At 35.8% G+C, this 21626-nt stretch overlaps 2 protein-coding genes across 9 annotated transcripts in view; one reads left to right on the top strand and one right to left on the bottom strand.

Moving 5' to 3' along the window:
* The window catches only part of kctd15b (potassium channel tetramerization domain containing 15b), a 41992-nt gene extending 30795 nt beyond the window's left edge, over window positions 1–11197 (top strand). For all 4 annotated transcript variants that reach the window (XM_077194699.1, XM_077194697.1, XM_077194698.1 and 1 more), the window contains exons 4-5: window positions 1059–1364; window positions 7511–11197. In XM_077194699.1, coding sequence (XP_077050814.1) covers window positions 1059–1364; window positions 7511–7669 — 465 coding nt within the window. In that variant the 3' untranslated portion in view covers window positions 7670–11197. The remainder of the gene's footprint in view (window positions 1–1058; window positions 1365–7510) is intronic.
* A 1356-nt stretch (window positions 11198–12553) lies between these two features.
* LOC143700898 (transcription initiation factor TFIID subunit 4) overlaps window positions 12554–21626 on the bottom strand; it is a 94546-nt gene continuing 85473 nt past the window's right edge. For all 5 annotated transcript variants that reach the window (XM_077194648.1, XM_077194649.1, XM_077194650.1 and 2 more), the window contains one exon: window positions 12554–16412. In XM_077194648.1, the coding sequence (XP_077050763.1) occupies window positions 16239–16412 (174 nt within the window). In that variant the 3' untranslated portion in view covers window positions 12554–16238. The remainder of the gene's footprint in view (window positions 16413–21626) is intronic.

Genomic DNA, 21626 nt, shown 5'->3' with positions numbered 1-21626 from the left:
CAGCGCATGCGTAGTTTCACCACAACAGTTTTACCAGCGCATGCGTAGTTTCACCACAACAGTTTTACCAGCGCATGCATAGTTTCACCGCAACAGTTTTACCAGCGCATGCGTAGTTTCACCACAACAGTTTTACCAGCGCATGCGTAGTTTCACCACAACAGTTTTACCAGCGCATGCATAGTTTCACCACAACAGTTTTACCAGCGCATGCGTAGTTTCACCACAACAGTTTTACCAGCGCATGCGTAGTTTCACCACAACAGTTTTACCAGCGCATGCATAGTTTCACCACAACAGTTTTACCAGCGCATGCATAGTTTCACCACAACAGTTTTACCAGCGCATGCGTGGTTTCACCGAAACATTTTTACCAGCGCATGCGTAGTTTCAACACATCAGTTTTACCAGTGCATGAAGAGTTTCACCACAACAGTTTTACCAGCGCATGCATAGTTTCACCACAACAGTTTTACCAGCGCATGCGTAGTTTCACCACAACAGTTTTACCAGCGCATGCGTAGTTTCACCACAACAGTTTTACCAGCGCATGCATAGTTTCACCACAACAGTTTTACCAGCGCATGCATAGTAGGCTGTGTTTATTTGATCAAAATTAATCAAAATGTGAAATGTGATTTCAATTTAAATCAGCTGTTTTCTATGTGAATATATAGTAAAGTGTAATTTATTCCTGTGATCAAAGCTGAATTTTCAGCATCATTACTCCAGTCTTCAGTGTCACATGATCCTTCAGAAATCACTATTATATGATGATTTGATGCTCAAGAAACATGAGTATTATCAATGTTGAAAAAAGTTTCATAATCTGTGGATGTTTGATGAATAAAAAGTTCAAAAGAACAGCAATACAAAATAGAATCTTTTGTAACATTATGAGTGTGTCGATGATTTCAAGCTGATTAAAAGTATTAGTTTCCTTAAATATCACTAATTTTATATACATGTTTAGTAAATGCTTCTCAAGTAAATACATCTAAGGATGTTTTGATCTGAAATGTAGAGATTTTCGAATATAATGTCACGTCTCTGCTTAGGAATTCCACCTGCTGTACGAGGAGGCCCGTTATTACCAGCTGTCTCCGATGATCAAGGAGCTGGAGCGCTGGAAGCAGGACCGGGAACAGAGACGCCTGGTTCAACCCTGCGACTGCCTGGTGGTGCGCGTGACCCCTGACCTCGGCGAGCGCATCGCCCTCAGCGGAGAGAAGGTGCTCATCGAGGAGGTGTTCCCCGAGACCGGCGACGTCATGTGTAACTCGGTGAACGCTGGCTGGAACCAGGACCCGACGCACGTCATCCGCTTCCCGCTGAACGGATACTGCCGGCTCAACTCAGTGCAGGTAAACACATGTTCTGTGGATCTTTACTGCTGCGCTGCTCTTATCTGATCAGTGAGGAACATCACGTTTCTGCTTAGTCTTTACCTGGGCGGATTTAAGAAAATCATAACAAGTTCATCATCACTAGATGTGTGGCTGACACTAGTGCTGCCTATCTAGACATCACAAGTCTAGTCCTGACATGAAGATTGAGAATAGTAGGCAGCGAAATATCTCGTTTAACCAAAATGTACATTAGCATTCAATGGTTTGAGGTCAGTAAAGAAGTCTCTTCTGCTCTCCAAAGCTGCATTTATTTTGTTTTAACAACAGTGACATATTAGTTCAATGTAACTCAGCTGTTTTCTATGTGAATATATAGTAAAGCGTAAATTATTCCTGTGTTCAAATCTGAATTTTCAGCATCATTACTCCAGTCTTCAGTGTCACATGATCCTTCAGAAATCACTATAATATGATGATTTGATGCTCAAGAAACATTTATGATTATCATTGAATGATTATCATGTTGAAAACAGTTTTTGCTGCTTCAGATTTTTGTGGAAACACTATGATTAGCGCTATACAGAAAACGCAGACGAAATCACGAAATACAGTCGTAAAAACTCAGAGGTCTTCGTGGCAACCCGTCAAAATAAAAGTTTGGTTTAACTTGAAGAATTTGTGACAGAAATATATTACTGTTGTACAGTATAATTTAGCTACATCTCAATGTAATAATGATACTTACACTATAATAATAATAATAAATTATTATTAAAACTTTGTTTTTTATGTTTTAATTTGACAGTAAATCTCTGTTGTGCAACACTTTGTTTGACAGAAAAAGTTTAATTTCATATGATTAAAAGATAAATTAAAATAACATTTTGTTAAAATACATAAGAATTTCAGATTTTTCTGATTTCTGATATTCAAATTGTTGTTTTTATGAATTCAATTCATTAGACATGCTTTTTTATCATTAACATTTAATTAAACCATTAACATGGAATTCAGAAAACTTACAACAGAAAACACAAAATTTGGTAAAATTAAAACTAAATTTAAAGGGATGGTTCGCCCAAAAATAAAAATAATCCCATGATTTACTCCGCCTCAAGTCGTCATGTGTGAATTTCTTCTTTCAGACGAATATAATCGTTATATCCCTTAACTTTCCCTTTAAGTGGAAAAAAAAAACATATTTCATAGGCCGGAAATGTGAGGTTTATCATTTTGTAATAAACTTTTTTTTATCAAAACTGTATTTGTACATGTCAATAACTGTGATGTTGTATGTCATCCAACCAATATTTTTTGTTCGTTTAAATTCGGGCATTATTTATAATGTTATTATTCTAATGTTTATACAAACAAAGCAAGCTCATTTTATTGTTATTGTTATGTTATTTTATGTTGTTTGTTGGTTTTCGACAAAACTTGATTTCAGTGTAGTTTCTGAACATTTCCAGCACATTTGAACTAAACCGTGATGATATTGATAATCGTGATCATTTTGGTTACCATAACCAATATTTTCATACATTTCATCTCTATGATATATGTTAATGAGAACGAGGCTCAACCTGTATTTGAACTAACCCGAACACACACACACACACACACACACCTCGACAGCGCCCCCTCAGGCTGAAGTAAAACACGCAACAAAACGCCTTTTTATGTGCAGCCATAATTCTTCACTCCCACAAAAACAAAAGGCAAGAGCGAGAAGAAAAGAGAGGCTAGAAAATGAAATGCATAATTTACACGTTTCTCCTTTTTAAGACACAGCTCTTCCCTTTTAAAGAAGACTCCAACGTAACAATGCCCAGAGCGCTTGAAATACACGTATTGCATTTTTTAATACCGTACTTACACTTTCTCAAACAGCCTCAACCCCTTTATGCTTCTTTTATAGATTTCTAAATGGCTTGCAATATAATTAATTGGCTGCATCAACTAACACAACAGTTTCTGTGCGTTTCAGTCAGTCTCCGTCTGCCCTCTCTTTGTTTGCTCGCTCAAGCTCTATTTCTTTTCTAAAACGAGTTGATTTCTGTGAAGTGACTGAAGCTCATTTCTCGGTTTCTTGCTGAAGCTGCTATCTTTTAAACAGAATTGTTCACACACACACACACACACACACACACAGGCCACGAGAGAGCCTGCTAAATGATGCAATGCTCTGATATGCAGAAACATACACAAACATTATACTTCTCAATAATGATGTTTTTTTCTCTATCTCTTCCACAATCCCAGCTAACAAAGATGCTCTAAAAACATTATGCAAAAGTTCCCATTAAAACGTTATTTCTGAATGTTCTGAACGTTTTTTTTAAATGTTTTAAAAACGTGTTTTCTTGGTTATGCAACTGTTAAGGGAACATTCCATTTTGCAAACATTATGAGATTGTTACTTTTGAACATTCTAAAACTGGTAACATTTAAAAAGTTCAGTGAATGATGTATAGATTGTCAACGTTCGGAAAACATTATTCCGTAAACACTGGATAGCTTTGAATGAACGATAACGTTACTGGAAGAAAGTTTCTTCATAACTTTGAGGAAGTTCTGTGTCAGCTGGGATCGTGAATATTTGTGATCGTGTGTAAATGCATTCGGAGTGCTTTAGTGATGAGGGATGATGTCATGCTGCTTCAGATTCCAGTGACACGAGACAATAATGCGCTGTTTTCACTCATCTGGAACGTGTCCGTGATGTCTGAAAAGTGCTGTCTATGTAGGCAATACACTGGGGTTTAGCACAGACTCCACTCTGCATCTCCACATTAACACTTAATGCATTGCAAAAAAATCTTTTTCATCATTAGTATTGTCTCGTTTTCCAGTAACACATTTTTGAAACATTATTAAAGCAAAATAATAGTGCTTAAGGAGCCCGTCTAAAAGGATGACAATGAAAAAGTGATGAATTTCTTTCTGGATTCTTCAAAAAGTTTAAATGAACCATTTTTATTTGTAATAGAATCTTTTGTAACATCATAAATGTCTTGAGTTTTAAACAATTTAATGTGTCCTTGCTGAATAAAAGTTTTTTTTTTTTTTTTTAAACGTACCCCAAACTTTTGAACGCTTTAATTAATTGTAATATTCACATTTATTTATTTAGCACTTTTATCTCACAACCTTACAAACGAGGAACTTAAAATCTTGTTTTCTACTCTTGCCCCTGAACCTGACCCTTACAGAAGCGTTTTCAACTTGCAATTGACTTCTGGTTAATGCACGTACCTTTTACCAGATTTTGACAAGATTGTATTTATTTATGTCGAGTTGCTTGTTTTAAGCATAAATCTCTCTTTTTTTGTTGCTAAATCTAAGATTTAAATTAGAGAAAAAAAGTACAAAATAAACAATAATGATTCAAAAATAAGTCTTCCGATTTATCTTTTTGCGTATTATAATTTGCCTATACATTATATGTTTCTTATAATAAGAAATAAATATGCTAAACATCTCGGAAGACCCTTGTGAAAAAGAAGTACACTTTATCATACTTTTAAAATAAGAGATATTATACTAAAATAATATAACTAGTGGGAACTGAATGTTTTCGCTTAAATAATTGCATGTTAGTTGCAATTAAATCTATTAAAGTTTAATTTTAGATGAAATACAATTATTAGGACTTAGGAATGCTATTGTGACCCACTCAAGTACATCTTTATATGTAATTTTATTATCTTTGAAATATGGTTAAAGTTGAATGCTGAATGTACAGAGAAGCATTTAAGATAATATAAAATATCTATTAAAACTTGTATACTTTGTATTTTAATATATTCGTAATCATACACTTGTAATCAAGTTGTAATTCAGTACATTTAAAATTTAGTTAATTCATTTTAAAGTGTACTTAAGTGTGTCATGAAAGTCTACTCTCTAGTCCTACACTTAAGTGGCCTTTTATTTCATTTATATTATATTATCTGCAAGTACAGTTTTTTAATATATACTTTTAAGGTTTGAAGTACACTAAAGTGCACATTAAATACAATTACGCACACTTTTTTAAATTAAGAGCACACTAGATTTATGGTGGCTACTGGCTAGATGTGAAAATCAAGCTTTTTTTGCTCTCCTAACTAGTAGAGTTTATCTTCAGCTTTTAGACTCGTTTAGCTTGAAAAAGTGAGAGAAGAAACTAATAAACCAGCTCAGACTGAAGAATCACAGCAGATGAATGACATGTTCGGGAACTTAAGAACAATTCAAAGAGATTGAAGGAGTCTGCCGTGAGATTGAGACACACACACACACACACACACACACACACACACACACACACACACACACACACACACACACACACACACACACACACACACACACACACACACACACACACACACACACACACACACACACGGCTTCAGAAAGGAAAAACATTTAGCCAAACACACACGCTCATAGTGTCCCAAAGCTGAAGCTGTCCCGCTCCATCCATATATCAGAGTGATGGAGGACCGGGATCAACACAGACACTGGTAAACTTTCATCAAACTGACAGATGTGCCACTACACACACACACACACACACACAGAGAGAGAGAGAGAGAGAGAGAGAGAGAGAGAGAGAGAGAGGCTCTACTGACAAATACATGACACAGAGCCGCTCACATGCACTCACACACACACACACTACACACACCCTCACTCACTCACTCACTCACTCACTCACACACACACACACACACACACATACACACACACACACACACACACACACACACATACACTCAGGTTTTTTCCTCTGTAACCACATTCGTACCGCAGTTAAATATGGCTGTTACTCTTCTACTGAATGTTTAATCTCGTTCTGTTTACACACAGTTATTTATGAGAATGACGACCACAATCTCCTGAAGTTCCTGCTGAAAAACAACCACATTAAATCAGCAGAGCACGTCTCTGGTCAGTCATTTCTCTGAGTGAACTCGTCTCAGGCACGATCTCACAGTGACTCTCAGCGGGATGAGCGGATGAAAGCTGAATCAGATGAAAACAGAGTTTACTGTAAACAAACCAGATGTGTGTGTGTGTGTGTGTGTGTGTGTGTGTGTGTGTGTGTGTGTGTGTGTGTGTGTGTGTGTGTGTGTGTGTGTGTGTGTGTGTGTGTGTGTGTGTTCCCGCTGTGGCTGTCATCACGAACCTGATATTTGTTTAACATGAGCATCTCGTGTGTGTATTAGAGTGAATGGAGGTCGTGTAAAAGCGCAGGTTCAGATGATTAAAGCTAAAAAAAATATGAACCCCAGATTTCAGTTCGTTTTGTTGGTGTAAAATCAGTTTTCCAAACTCACGTAAATAACAGTCCATTTGAAAAGGTGATTTGGGGTTCATATGAATGACAGTTTACAGTGAATATGAATGCAATCAGCAGTTCACTTCTGCAAGTTAGGGCTGTTGATGAATTAATAATTTGCATTTTTCATGCTCACACTCACTCTTATTACAGTATGAAGCCTCTAAAGTAAACCACAGACAGACAAAAGTAGTTTTGTGCATGTTTTTTGGGGGTGGGGGTTGCATCAAATCATCATATTATAGTGATTTCTGAAGGATCATGTGACACTGAAGACTGGAGTAATGATGCTGAAAATTCAGCTGATCACAGGAATAAATTACACTTTACTATATATTCACATAGAAAACAGCTGTTTTACATTGTAATAATATTTCACATTTTGACTAACTTTGATCAAATGAATACAGCCTTGGTGAGCAGAAGACACTTTTAAAGAAACTTTTAAATGTTAGTGTATTAACTGTTGACTAACTATTTAAACACTAATATTAAATTCAGTAACACTTTATTTGAATGTGTCCTTTTTACATATGTTACATGTAGTTACTATAGTAATAACTATAAATGATACATAATTACATGCAATTAACTCTAAACCTAGTTAATTACTATTACTCAGTACTTAAATGTACAATTACACTGTAAGGAGGACACATTCAAATAAAGTGTAACCTTAAATTGTAATAATATCTCACAATTTTTACTGTATTCTTGATTAAATAAATGCAGAAGAGACTTCAAATTCTTCCCGACCCCAAACGTTTGAACGCTCCTGTTCTGAAGTCGTATCGGATGAGATGTGTGTGTTGAGCTTGTGCTTGTGTTTCAGGTGTTGGAGCGTCTCTTCCAGAAGGGCTTCAGTGTGTCTGCGTCCTGTGGCGGTGGAGTGGACTCGTCTCAGTTCAGCGAGTACGTGTTGTGTCGCGAGGACAGGAGGAGTCAGTCCATGAACACTCCCATCAGGATAAAGCAGGAGCCGCTGGACTAGACACACACTCAGGCCCTCGGCCCCTCCACACACAGACTCGCAGCGTTTGCAAGGGGAATGTAATGCACACACACACACACACACACACATACAAAAACCCAAAGAACTTCAACAGGATCTGCGTCACTTCCTGTTCCGCCCGAACCACCAATCAGAGGACGTCCTCACGCATATGGAATCAGGCCACGCCCCTTTTCCGGTGTGTGATTAAAACGACTCTATCGTCAGGGGCCGAGGGTCGATTTCTCTCTCCCAACGGATTTTTTCATTTCAACCTTGTTGTTTATAAAGTTTTTCACTCCTTATAGCACCGTTGTATGCGGTTATCAGTACTAGGATGGAGTTTTGTGTTTATTTCTGTTGTTAAATGAAGGATTATGGGAGTGTTGTTCTGAAGGAATTACGTTTGAGAGACTTTCCTGGCAGCGCTCGCAGAAACACTATTAGCCCTCGAGCCGCGGGGCCGAAGCAGTCTGGGCTTTAATGCGGTCAGGCTTCTTTGTTTGAAGGATCTGCAAGCAAACGTGGGTTTTTCTAAAGCCTGCATTGAGAAATAGGAAACACTGATGGAGCGAGCCAGAACATTAAGCATATCGTTAAACAGTTGAAAGTTTTATAAGCTCTCTAATGCTTGAATCAAAAGAGTTCTGAGCTAAACACAAAGAGGTGTGTGTGTGTGTGTGTGTGTGTGTGTGTGTGTGTGTGTGTGTGTGTGTGTGTGTGTGTGTGTGTGTGTGTGTGTGTGTGTGTGTGTGTACGTGTGCGTGTGTGCGTGTGTGTGTGTGTGTGACGAAGAAAATTTAAGGATCCTGAGGCAAAGCATTGGAAGATGAAGACATATGATTGTGTCTAGAGGAAATCCATAGCGTTCATAACATACGTTTGCACTTAAATGCATCTCAGACGCCGTGTGTTTAAAGATTCAGTGGAAATAAATCTTTGTGAATGAATAATCGTTATTCATTAGCCCAGTTTATCAGGTTCAGTTTTTCCGATTGTTTGAAGTTTTCTGTTTTTGACTTCAAAATGTTGTCGGATGCTGAATCGCGCGAGTCAAAGACGGATACGTTGGGAATTTCATCACACGCGTCACACTGGACTACAGTAAACTACAGTAAACTACAGCAAACAATAGTAAACTACTGTAAAACTACAGTAAACTACAGTAAATGTCATCACACGCGTCACACTGGACTACAGTAAACTACAGTAAACAATAGTAAACTACAGTAAAACTACAGTAAACTACAGTAAATGTCGTTCACGCGTCACATTGGACTACAGTAAACTACAGTAAACAATAGTAAACTACAGTAATGCTACAGTAAACTACAGTAAATGTCATCACACGCGTCACACTGGACTACAGTAAACTACAGTAAACTACAGTAAACAATAGTAAACTACAGTAATGCTACAGTAAACTACAGTAAATGTCATCACACGCGTCACACTGGACTACAGTAAACTACAGTAAACTACAGTAAACAATAGTAAACAATAGTAAACTACAGTAAAACTACAGTAAACTTACAAACAAATCAACACATAGGCGCACATTCCCTGTCTGTCTGAACAAAGATAGTATTTGCAAACTATAATCAATTGATTGCCATATAACAAATTCTTTTAAGCCAGCTTGTAATGTGCTCTTTAACCGAATGGTTTTAACCCTTCTATTGTCCAAACAGTTTAAATTTGACCCATATATATATATATATATCTAATGAAATCTATTCAAACAAAAATCATATTAAACATTAGATACAGTAATTGTATATATGTATATGTACAGTAGTGGCTAAAAGTGATGTCCAGCCTAGCAAAATTGACATATCCGCCCTTTATTTAAATATAATACAGTATATATATGAATAATTTTTAGTAAGCAAATTTGTCTAGTTGTTTTTGGAGTCGATTGTTTTATTTGTGATAATAACGCAATGAAACATGGCGAATATAATGGCAACATAATTTTTGGCCAGGCTGTCATACAAAGAAATTATGAACTAGTGCAAAAACAAGAGCGAACCGACAAAATATTAGCAACTGATTATGTGTTAGTCAATGTATGTTTTTCCTGAGCTTTTTGTTTTTGCATGTAAAATAAAACCTGTAGCTGTAGTTTGCCTTTTTTTGGCAAATAATGTTATCAGATAAACACCTTAACCAAGTTTAGTGTTTTGTTTTTTTCTTCATATTTTTATTTGGTTTCATTGAACTTGTACGGACATTAAACACAAACATCACTGTTTCCCACTACTATACTACATATATGACCCATAAATACAACCTACTGACCCCAAACTTTTAAACGGTAGTGTGCATATACAGTGAAATCTATAATTCAAATTAAAACGTGATTTTTAGATGTTTGAAGAATCATAAAACAGACAGTTTTCTTAAGGCAATAGGAGGGTTATGTCATTTTTTTATTCAACCATATTTATACAAAGTTGTGGCATTTTGTATACATTTTTGCTATTTTTAATGATTGTTTTTATGATGTATGTCTGTTGCTAAGTCTGGCTCAAGCTCACAGCCGTTGGTCTGTTGTTAGTGAGTCCAGTGTAGACACGGGTCATCATCATCATCATCATCATCTTCATCATCACAGCACCGATCTGGGTCGAGGACACTTCACTTCATCATCCTGATCAAAGAAGAACAAACTCCTCCAGTGTGTGTGTGTGTGTGTGTGACTCACACATGCTGTTTCTTCTCAACCCAAACATCTTGATCAAAAACAACCCACCTCATTCTGACGTGTCCATCTAAAGTCTAGTTGAAACTGCAGTTTGGAGTCTGCAAGTGTTCATTTACACATTGGTGTGATTAAGTGTCCACTACTTCTGCAGATCTGACCCAGATCTGGTCCAGTTCTGTCACAAAGGGAATGACCAACCAGTCCTTTCATGTGTGTGTGTGTGTGTGTGTGTGTGTGTGTGTGTGTGTGTGTGTGTGTGAGAGCAATCCCAGCATGCATTCCCAGGGCAGTGCATTTACAAACCCACAACACACAGAGCGCTCAGATCATGTGGATTCAAAAGAGTGAATCCCGGTGCGGATAAAACAATGTGTTGTCGATCCTATGACATGATGATCAAAGTTTGCTTACCAGAAGTTGTGCTTTTCAGATGATGCATATTTACGTTGGATTCCTTCACATGTCGTTGTAATGCATTCAGGACACGGGTGAAACACTTCATCAGGCCTAAACGCTGGTACTATGTACAGTTATTTGAATATTGAAACAGTTTCTCTTTGTAAACAGACCCCAAAAAAACATACTGACACCGCTTCAATACTAGAGGACTGATGGATTAAACATGAGCAAAGCAATATGATATGTACATATAAATGACAAAAGAAAATCCTCAACATTTCAAAACGTCTACCAAGGTGAAAATTGTCATTATTTAATGTATTAATAATTAGACTGTGGTATTAAAGGGCATGTGTTTATTTACAGTGTCTTCTTTTTTATTTACTTGCATATTTGCTATAATAAAAAAGGCGTAATATTCACCTGACAGTTGTTTGTGCTTTTCATCCACTTCTATAAATCAGCAATAATATTAATAAATGACTGATAGACTTCTGATTATTCCTGATCTGTAGTGTTCAGCCATTCAAATATGAAGAAATATATATATATATATATATATATTTTTTTTTTTTTTTTTTTTATATATTTTAAATATGAAGAAAAACTAAACTCTAAACTTGGTTAAGGTGTTTATCTGATAAAATTATTTGGCAAAAAAAGGGCAAATTACAGCTGCAGGGTTTTTTTTTTTTGCATGCAAAAGAAAAAAACAAGCTGACAGGAAGAATCATGCATTGACTACAACATAATCAGTTATTAATATTTTGTTGGTTCTCTCTTGTTTTTGCATGTGTTCTTAATTTCTTTTGTATGACAGCCTGGAAAAAATTATTTCGGCACAATTCTGCATGTTTCATTGCATTATTATCAAAAATAAAACTATTGACTCATAAAGCATAAAAATATGCTTACTAAATCTTTTTTAAATAATATTGAAATAAAGGGTGAAGATGTCAATTAATGTTTGCTTTTTCATGTGAACTTTTTGTTTTTCTATGCATTGTTCTCAAAATAAAACCTGTAGCTGTAGTTTGCCTCTTTTTTTTGCCAAATAATTTTGTCAGATAAACAACTTAACCAAATTTAGTGTTTTGTTCTTCCATCTTATCGTAGTTTTTTTTTGTTTTTAATACATTTATATAAATTGTATTTATAATTTTTTTTTTTTTACAATTTACATACAGTAGTGGCCAAAGTTTTTGTCACAGAGCATTAAAAACAAAAATTTTGGCCACTACTATATGTAAATTGTAAAAAAAAAAAAAAAAAAAGATAAATACAATTTATATAAATGTATCATAAAGTGTTTTAAAATTATATTTATAAACGCAATCATACATGTAATAAAAAATTGCCATTTTTTTGATAAATATACAGCATTTATTTCATAAAAAGTTATGAAATATATATTTGACTGACATCAATAACTTAAAATAGCTATCTGTCATACAAACAGGAAAATACACTGCAAAAACAAATATTTTCTTCCTCAGCATTTTTGTCAGTTTTTTTCTAGCAAAAATATCTAAACATTCTTGAATCAAGATACATTTACTGGAGAAGCTAAATGAAGATATATTTTCTGAAAAAATCTAGATACATGCTGATGGTGTCAGAAATATATATATATATATATATATATATTTATTTATTTCATTATATTATAATGGTCCCATTATAATATATATATATATATTATAAATAAAATAAACAAAATGTGTAGCATTTATATCATAAAAGTTATGGAACGGTGAACCACACACATGTAAACAACATTTTTAAGTTTAGTAAACAGCTTATTTATTCCTTTACAAAATAGGTACAAATACAGAAGTATGTTCACACAAACAGAAATATTTCAGGGTATGTACAGAATTTACCAAAAATAAGATAGTTCTAATAAACACAAGGTCTTGTAAACAATATATACAAATCATCCATAGATCAAAACATTGAATTCCAGCTGTGCACATAATACAATATGAAGAGAGATCTAATAATATTTTGGCTACAAAGCGTAAGTCATAGAAAGAGCCTCCAGCAGAAAACAGAAATCAGAAGATTAATAAAGTCGTTTTATACGACCCAACAAATACATTTGTGCTTGTTTCACATCGGACTGTCGGGGAATGAACCGTATTGCGAATGATAAAATATAAATAGGTACAAAGTGACGTTTCCCTTTTCCAGTTTTCAGCTGAACGTTGGAAACACTGAAGACATAAAAACTAAAACCTTCCACGCGTGTTCAGTTTCAGACACAGACTTGAACAGGACTCATGCATAGAAGAGCGAGAGGGTCCAGAATGAAGAAAGGTCACAGAGCTTGACCTCTCCTGACATCATGTACGGTCGAACCCTCACCAAACGTAATGCTTATACGCGACTCGTATTCTGCAATATCTGACTGACATCAAGAACTGTTATAATCAGGCACACTGAAAGAAAAATACACTGCAAAAAAAAAAAGATGTTCTTCATCTGCATTTCTGTCTTGTTTTCCAGAACAAATATCTAAACAAGATACACTTACGTTTTAACATTCAGACATTAAGTATGATTTTCTAAACAAATCTATCGACATTAAAAAAAAAAAGTTAACGTCCCATTAGTTAACGTTATTCAATGCATTAACTAACATTAGAAATGACGATACAATTGTAGCAGTATTTATTAATCTTCGTTAATGTTAGATAATAAAATAGTTTATGTCAGCTCAGACCCCATAAAATAATATTAACAGATACAACTTTTGTTCAAAATGTTGCTTTTTTATGAAACTTACCAACATTTAAGTGTTGATAAAAAAAGAATGCATGAAGCTAGAATTAAAAAAAAATTCTTTAAATTATAACGGGTTGTTTCTTTAAAAGCAGAGACTCCGTTCTTTATTTTGATATATTGTACGTTCAGATATTCATAAAACAACATATTCTGGGGGCCGTGAAACTTTTGTGAAAATCATTTTTTTTAAATGCATGTTAATACAGTTCTTACAGAAAATAAAACTTAGTATTTTCAGTCATTTTGCTTCTCAAGCGAATGTATGTTGATGTAAGAATGTTTAGATATTGTACTGGAAAACAAGACAAGAAAATCTTTTTTTGCAGTGAAAATGCTGAGTGAGATTAAACATGTCTAAACATAAACGGGTAGAATTGGCAGTGAAATCCAGTTTTACACGACAAAAATGAAAACGTGAAATCAAAATGAAGCGCTAATACTTTCATAATACATGCTCCTGGTCTTATTGTAATAGATGCATCAGTGCACGTCAGTCCAAAGGAAAAGTGTGTGTCTTCATGATGTAGTGCTGCTTTACCACGGAATGATTTACGAGATGAGAAACGTTGAATATCGCGTTTGATTCAGAAATCCTCACAGAAGTCAAACGTGTGTTTGGTGTTGGTATTGCTATAACTGGGCGCTCTGCTGGCCGGATCTGGGATTCGTGCTCCTCACGGACACACATTAAACTTACACAGATCACATCGACAGACACAAGCATCATGATCGGGATTCAGAAGGAACCTTTCATTCCTCAATACAGACTTGAGTTTAAAGCGTTATTCTTGTTGCTGAAAAATCATGTGGAAGTCATTTAGACATGCTTTTAAAAACAATATTCATCAAAAAGTCTATTTACATTAAAGTCTCGCGGATAAAGTTTTCGAAAAAGTGTTTTAGTTGATAAATTCAGCTTTTTATGGGGTGTTTAATATTGTGATTGTGCTACAAAAAAATTCTTCCTCAGTATTTTTATCTTGATTTCCAGAACAAATATCTTAACATTCTCAAATCAAGATACATTTACTGGAGAAGCAAAACGACTGAAGATATTAAGTTTTGTTTAATGACAAATTTATCAAAATGTGTTTAAGCTTGAAACAAGAACTAATATCTGCCAATGAAGTCAGAAAAATGATCTTAATTCAAAGAGAAAACAAGATTATTATTCTCTCACCACTGGCAGATATTAGTTCTTGTTTTAGGCATAAACTAACAGAATTTTTTATAAGATATTAAGTGTTGTTTTCTAAAAAAAATTAAAATTAAAATACATTTCTTCCAAAGTAAAACTAAAAGATATTAAGTTTTGTTTAATGACAAATTTATCAAAATTTATCAAAACTAATATCTGCCAATGAGGTCTGAAAAATGATCTTAATTCAAAGAAAAAAAACAAGATTATTTTTCTGACACCACTGGCAGATATACATGTTTTAGGCATAAACTCACCTATTTTTTTTTATAAGATATCAAGTGTTGTTTTCTGAAAAAAATAAAAATAATTCTTCCTAAGTAAATGTATCTTGATTTGAGATTTTTTAGATATTTGTACTGGAAAACAAGACAAAAATACCAAGTAAATAACTTTGCCATGTGGTTGTACACTGATGATGATGATGATGATGATGATGATGATGATGTTTGGGAAAGTCTGCATTAGGTTTAGAGAACTACATTTCTTTAACAGAAAAGTACATTGATCACTTCTAGACGTTTCGTCTCAAAGATCGTTCACTGTAAGCGCTCTGTGTTGAATATACAGCAGAATGACATCAGCACTGCAAAAACACGTCAACTTCATCAGGATTTACCTCTTGTTTTACACTAAAAAATGTGAAAAAAAGCATTAAAAATTATGATGTTCTAAGCATAACCAAACGAAATGTAGTGAAGCTAAAAAAGTGAAGCTTTAAAGTCAATATGAAATCAAAATTGACGATTCTTATTTTATTATGGCATAATGCAGTATTTATTATAAATTACTTATCCGTGCACATCATTATTGTTTTAATATCATGTGCATTCTTGATTTAAAATTATCGACATCTCTTCTCTGATGATGTGGGCGGGGCAACCTGTCACTCACATCAGATCCACCAATCCAATCCAGCTAAAACCACAACCATCCAATCAATTTCCCATGGACAAAATCAAGCCCCGCCCACATTTGTTCCTCACTATAGGGAAGAAAAGACGAGCTTCTATTTTTAATGTTGTCTTTAACAACTTGTTAAAAATGCTAATAGGGGATATATAAGAAAAATGAACTTACTTAAAGACATTCTCTTTTGTGTTTCGCCTAAACTTTTGTTTTTAGATTATTTTTACTTCTGGAAAACAAAATAAAAATACTGATAAAGAAAGTGATGATATTTGCAGTGTCAGATTCATTCACACACAAAAACCAAACAAACAAACAAACAACAAACAGACGCTCCTCGGCTCAAAGCCAGAGACACAAGCCTTAAAATTCACTATCATAAATACAATTTACCCAATAAAGTTGAGGAGAAAACAGGACACGTGAAGTACATCTTAGTTTTTTCTCTTTTTTTCCAAACCTTTTTGTATGACATGACGAGGTCACAGACACTGATGGGGCTGAAGGCACGTGGCAGGGCTGAGAAGGAAGTGTTCCCTCTGTAGTGTGCAGAGTTCAGTTAGTGTACACTACTTCAGGAGAGCTCGATACAGTAGGAGAGATCTGCTGGTCTCTCGCTCCTGCTCCATGTAGAAGATGAAGTCCCTGAGATTGACACGTGTTATTCTCTGTCGGGAATACTGTCGTGACGAGCCGGAGGATGCCGACGATCCGGCCGGAGAACCCGCCGAAGTCCCCGACACCTGAGGAGAACAACACACACATCTCATATTAAACACTAGTTCAGAAGTGACACACGATAGCGTCCAGTAACGTTTGCAATAGGGCTGGACGATATATCGTTTTAGCATCTGTATCACAATGTGCGGATTCACAAAGTAGGGATTGTAGTTGTAGTCAAAACGTTATCAAAATGATTCCGGTTTGCATGGATCCACAGAAACAACTAAAAATTCTGTATTATGCAAGCAAGTCATTTGGCGATGTCAATTTGTAAAGAAAGACTAAGCGCCACATATACTGTATATTCAAACACACATATCTATAGACCAGGGGTTCTCAAACTTTTTGTGTGTGTGGACCACTATTTGTAATCAAGAATTTTCGCGGACCACCTCATAATACACATAATAAAATATATCTACACACAGTCCTACCTGAATTAATCCGCACCTCTAAATAGGATTACTAGCACTAAAACTAGAACTGATCATCATAACAGGCTTGTTAAAAGAAAGTTTACTGCACACAACGGCTGCCACATATTTAATTTATTTATTTACTCAAGCGCTCGAGGGCATGATCAGGATGGGGGTAGATGGGGTTGTTTCATGACAATTAAAAAAAACAAAAAACATTGGTTGTTGTGTTAAATCTTACCCAGATACAATCGTGCTATTTTCTGATTGGTTATTGTGTAGCTCGACTAACAAGAGAAATTTTGGGAGCTGCGGCATATTAAATATATTATAAATAGTTTTCTGCGTGAGAAATACAATGTGTGGCGGGAGTGCGTGACAAAAGACCGAAATGAGTGACTGTCACGCTCAATGTGTGACACTTGAGAGCCCTGATGAAGAACCTGTTGCTATCCACCGATCCATGTTGTGTTTATAACAACTTGAACGTCATGGCCGAGCGTCAGCCTATTTTAGTAAGCACACAATAACTTGACAATTTAATTTAAATTTTATATCAATATAGGCCTACATATTCTTTTTACTTTTTATTTTTTTATGGGAATTTCCTGGTAAAATAAAGGTAAAAAAATATTTTATATTTTATTTTGCCTTCCCACGGACCACCTGCAGTACCCTGACGAACCACTAGTGGTCCGCGGACCACAGTTTGAGAATTGCTGCTATCGACTAAACATGTGATATCTACGCCGTCACCATTTTCACAGATTCACGTTTTTGAAGTTTACACAAGTTCAAACATTCTCAAAACTTGCACCTTGGAACCTATTTCAAAGTTTGCGTTCTCGAGCAACAAACACTGTTGTGTGCAAATGAACAGCCAGAACACATTAAAAGTTTTCTGTTTTCAGTTAAAAGCGTGTCGTGTCAGCGGCCCATAAGTTAATAACTAATGATTGAATAACTAATGAATAACTAATGAGTGAATAAATCAAAAACTAACTTTAGCTGGACACGAATCTAATGTTGTATTTGATGCGAGATACCAGCGGTCACGTGACAAAAGAACGAAGGATTTAAAAGCCGAACTCGAGACTCAAAGAAAAGGAACTAATCATTTTTCTTTCCGGTACTGACAGCATAGCCTCTATGGGACTGACAGGAAGAACGAAAGACTCGGACCCGTCCGAACCCGAACTCGAGACTCGAAATATAAACTAATCATTTCTCTTTCTGGCCCTGCTGTATCACACACGGCACGGTCGGCCCAGCAGACAGATCAGAGTCAGACACTGGCGAGTCGACAACTAACGTCTCGAGACACGAGAGGAGAACTAACCTGATAAATATGAAGTTGCAAAGGAAAGAACATCTCGGATCAGGAGGTGAGGTGAACCAGCAGAATCAGACTGCAATAGCCTGAACTTAAGACCCAACAACTAATCAATTAATAAAACCTTTCGGTTTCTTATAATTTGGCTTTGGCTGCATTACCGTATAGTTTATTTTTATTATTTTTACAAATGTAATCAACATTTTCGTAAGTACTAGAAGTGTTGGGATATTTAACATGCCATTTTCGAAAAAAGATTCGTTCATTTTGCTGAACGAGACACAAAGATCCGAGTCAGTAAAATGATCCGAACTTCCCACTTCTAATTGTTATAAATGAAGGTGAATTGACTTGACTTGATCGGTACATAAGGCACCACGGTTCGAAACGCACTTGATTATTAGATTAATTGCAAAGTTTAACCATCATAGATGGAAAGTTTATCATTTGCACGTGTTTTAGATCCTGTCGTTTAAACATTCAATCTATTTTAAACCGTTTGAGCGTAAGACGCTTGAACAGACACGCAAAAATGATGTCAAAATGCCCATCTCGTAAAGTATCCTCGTAAACTCAATCACTTATGTCTTGCGTGAAAGTAAATAATTGAGAAAGAAAACGGATGCGCATCATTATATTGGATCAGTGCATTCAGTCTTAAAGTGACAGCAGCCTAATAAACCTGCGTCTCTCTGTGTCATTAATGTTAATCAAACAACTAAATACAAAGAGAAAATCACTTTTGTAGCTTTAACAAAGATGAATTGTATTCCATATATTCAGACTATGCAGTGTTATTGTACATTTGATCATTGAATTTCTGTACCTAAATAATGTTAGACTTATCTGAAAAACATAAAGCACTGTTTATTTTAAAATTTGTATCTTTGTTCAATCTTATTTATCTATGCTTGTAAATTCTTTATTATTTTGCAGATTCACTTCTCCACAATATCATCCCAATTGTCCTAGAATTATTCATTCTTTGCAAATAGAGCCATTCAAGTCATCTGGTGAAATTGTTTTCATATCGCAATATATAAAACTAAAACTAAATATCGTTCTTCAATATCGTGGAGACCTTCAGAATTTTTCGCACCCCTGGTAAATATGATAAAAAATAAATCTGCACTGTTTATCCTTTTGTTCTTTAATCCCCCAAAAACGAACCTTTTATTGAAATAAAAGAATTGAAAGTGGTGGGTAAAATCACATTGTGAAATAAATGTTTTTCGCCAAAACATGATGATCATAATTTCAGATCCAAAGAGCATGTTAAGATTCACACAAGAAAGAGTCACATGATCACTGAAACTCTTCTATTTACAGTTGATGTAATGAAGTCATAAGGGCTAAAACCTAAATAAAACTCAGCATTTCTGATGTTATTATGATCAAAAAAACGTATTTTCTTAAACTTGAATACCAGAGGATTACACTGTTTGCCTCGAACAGGTTTATTCTTGCGCTCTCATTCTCACAAGACTTCCTGTTCATCTGCTGCTTTCAAGCATACACTGAAGGAGAAGTCAAATAAACAAACGGATTCTTACACAGCTGAGTCAGACCTCCGTCTTTCATGAATAACAGAAAAATATCAGATGGGAGAAAATTCAAAAGACCACTCGAAACAAGACCGGAAACGAAGGCTTTCTCGCCAGCAGACGCCGCACAATTAGACTGATTAATCTCGGTAAACACGAATCACACGGAGCCCTTAATGGAAGCCATCTGACGGGAACAGAAACCCTGAACGCATGGTGGCTGCTTGTGTCTCGTCTCCAGCGGGCCGTCAGCGGATCTGACGGGTGGAGTGTGCTGAGGTGGGGTGAATTTAGGACAGGCAGCGGTCGGGACGCCCTCAGGACTCAAGACCTCCAGAAGCAAGATCTGGACTCATCAGGCCAATCAGAGTTGACCTCATGTGAAAGGCAGGCATGCCTTCTGCCATGGCAATTAATGCCAATCATAGCCTGGACCAATCAAACGCATCCATCTACCTGGACACCTGACGGGCCTCTGGCGTTTGTGTTTGTGTGCTGAACATTCACACGTGTGCATGTGTTTGAGAGAAAGAAAAACAGTTCGAGGAAGAGACAAAGGAAGAAAAACATGCAACGTGAAACATGCATATTCAACTATAAAGCAGAAGACAATAGTGCGTTATTCAGCTCAATTTAGTTCAGTGTTGATTCAGTTCAGTCAATTTCGTTCATCAATTATGAAACGGATAAAATTTTCAGCTGTAAAGCTCAATTCAGTTCAATAACAGTGTGAAAGTTGCAAAGTTCATTAGTTATTAAACATTTTTTTTTCAAATCGAGTCAATGTTGATTCAATTCACTTCAATAGTGTCGATGTTGCAGTTCATAAATTATGAAACAAATTTATTCAACTCAATTCGATGGCACTATTGCCTTCTGTAGAGCTGCTTTACAGGAGTATCAAATTAAATTCATAATTGATGAAATCTGCAACAGTGACACAGTTATTGAACTAAATTGAGCTGAATAACAACACAACTGTCATCTATAGAGCTGCTTATACAGTAGCTGAATTAAACTTCTCATAATTTGATAAACTGCACTATTATTAAACTAAACTAAATCAACACTGAACAAACTTGTTCTGCATAATTGCACTTTTGTTTTCTGTAGAGCTGCTTTATAGCTGATTCAGATTTGTTTCATAATTGATGAACATCAACACTGAATTGAATCAACACTGAATTATGAAACAAATTTATTCAACTCAAGTCGGTTCAATCTTGATTCAATTCAGTTCAATAACAGTGAAGATGGTGCAAAGTTCATTACCAATCTCAACTCAACTGAAAAGCAACTCTACAGAAGACAATAACATAATTTTTCAGCTCAATTCAGTTCAATAACTGAATATCAGAGTTGCAAAGGTCATCAATAATGAAACAAATTACATTTCCGCTCTACAGAATATAATAGTGCCATTATTCCGTTCAAATTTTGTCAGTTCAATATTACTGACACACGCATACAGAACGATTATTTATAGGACTGGCGTGTGCATTGAAATGTAGTCGTCCCTCCTGAAAGTTTGCAGTACGAGTGTTTTCTACACGATGTCTCTGTGCGTTTGGCCTCAGGATCGCAGATTGGCTCCAGCGCCTGCAGGGCCGCACCGAGGCAGAGTAAGTGATCCAAACGCAGGCAGAAAGGTCACTTCTCCACATCTTTCCTCCCACTGTACGAATCCTACAGCCAACGCCAGTAACCCAAACACAGCCCTGTTGATGTCTGTTTCCATGGAGATTCGTGCATCTCTTAACCCCGCGTTAACCAGTACATAAACACAAACACACACACTCAGCTGATTCAGAGTCTTTCTCCGGGGAGCGAAACACTCAGAATTTCTGATAATTTACTTTTCTGGATTGGCGAATCAGTGGTGAATTTGGCAAAGGTCAATGTGGAGCTGAAGGAAGCGGAGAAGAAAAGATTGTGGGAAGG

The sequence above is a fragment of the Siphateles boraxobius genome, unplaced genomic scaffold (genome assembly GCF_051911475.1).
Source record: "Siphateles boraxobius isolate OS27281-9 unplaced genomic scaffold, OSU_SipBor_1 32, whole genome shotgun sequence".
Taxonomy (NCBI): domain Eukaryota; kingdom Metazoa; phylum Chordata; class Actinopteri; order Cypriniformes; family Leuciscidae; genus Siphateles; species Siphateles boraxobius.
Note: the sequence above shows the minus strand (reverse complement) of the source record. Positions and strands in the feature narration are given on the sequence as shown.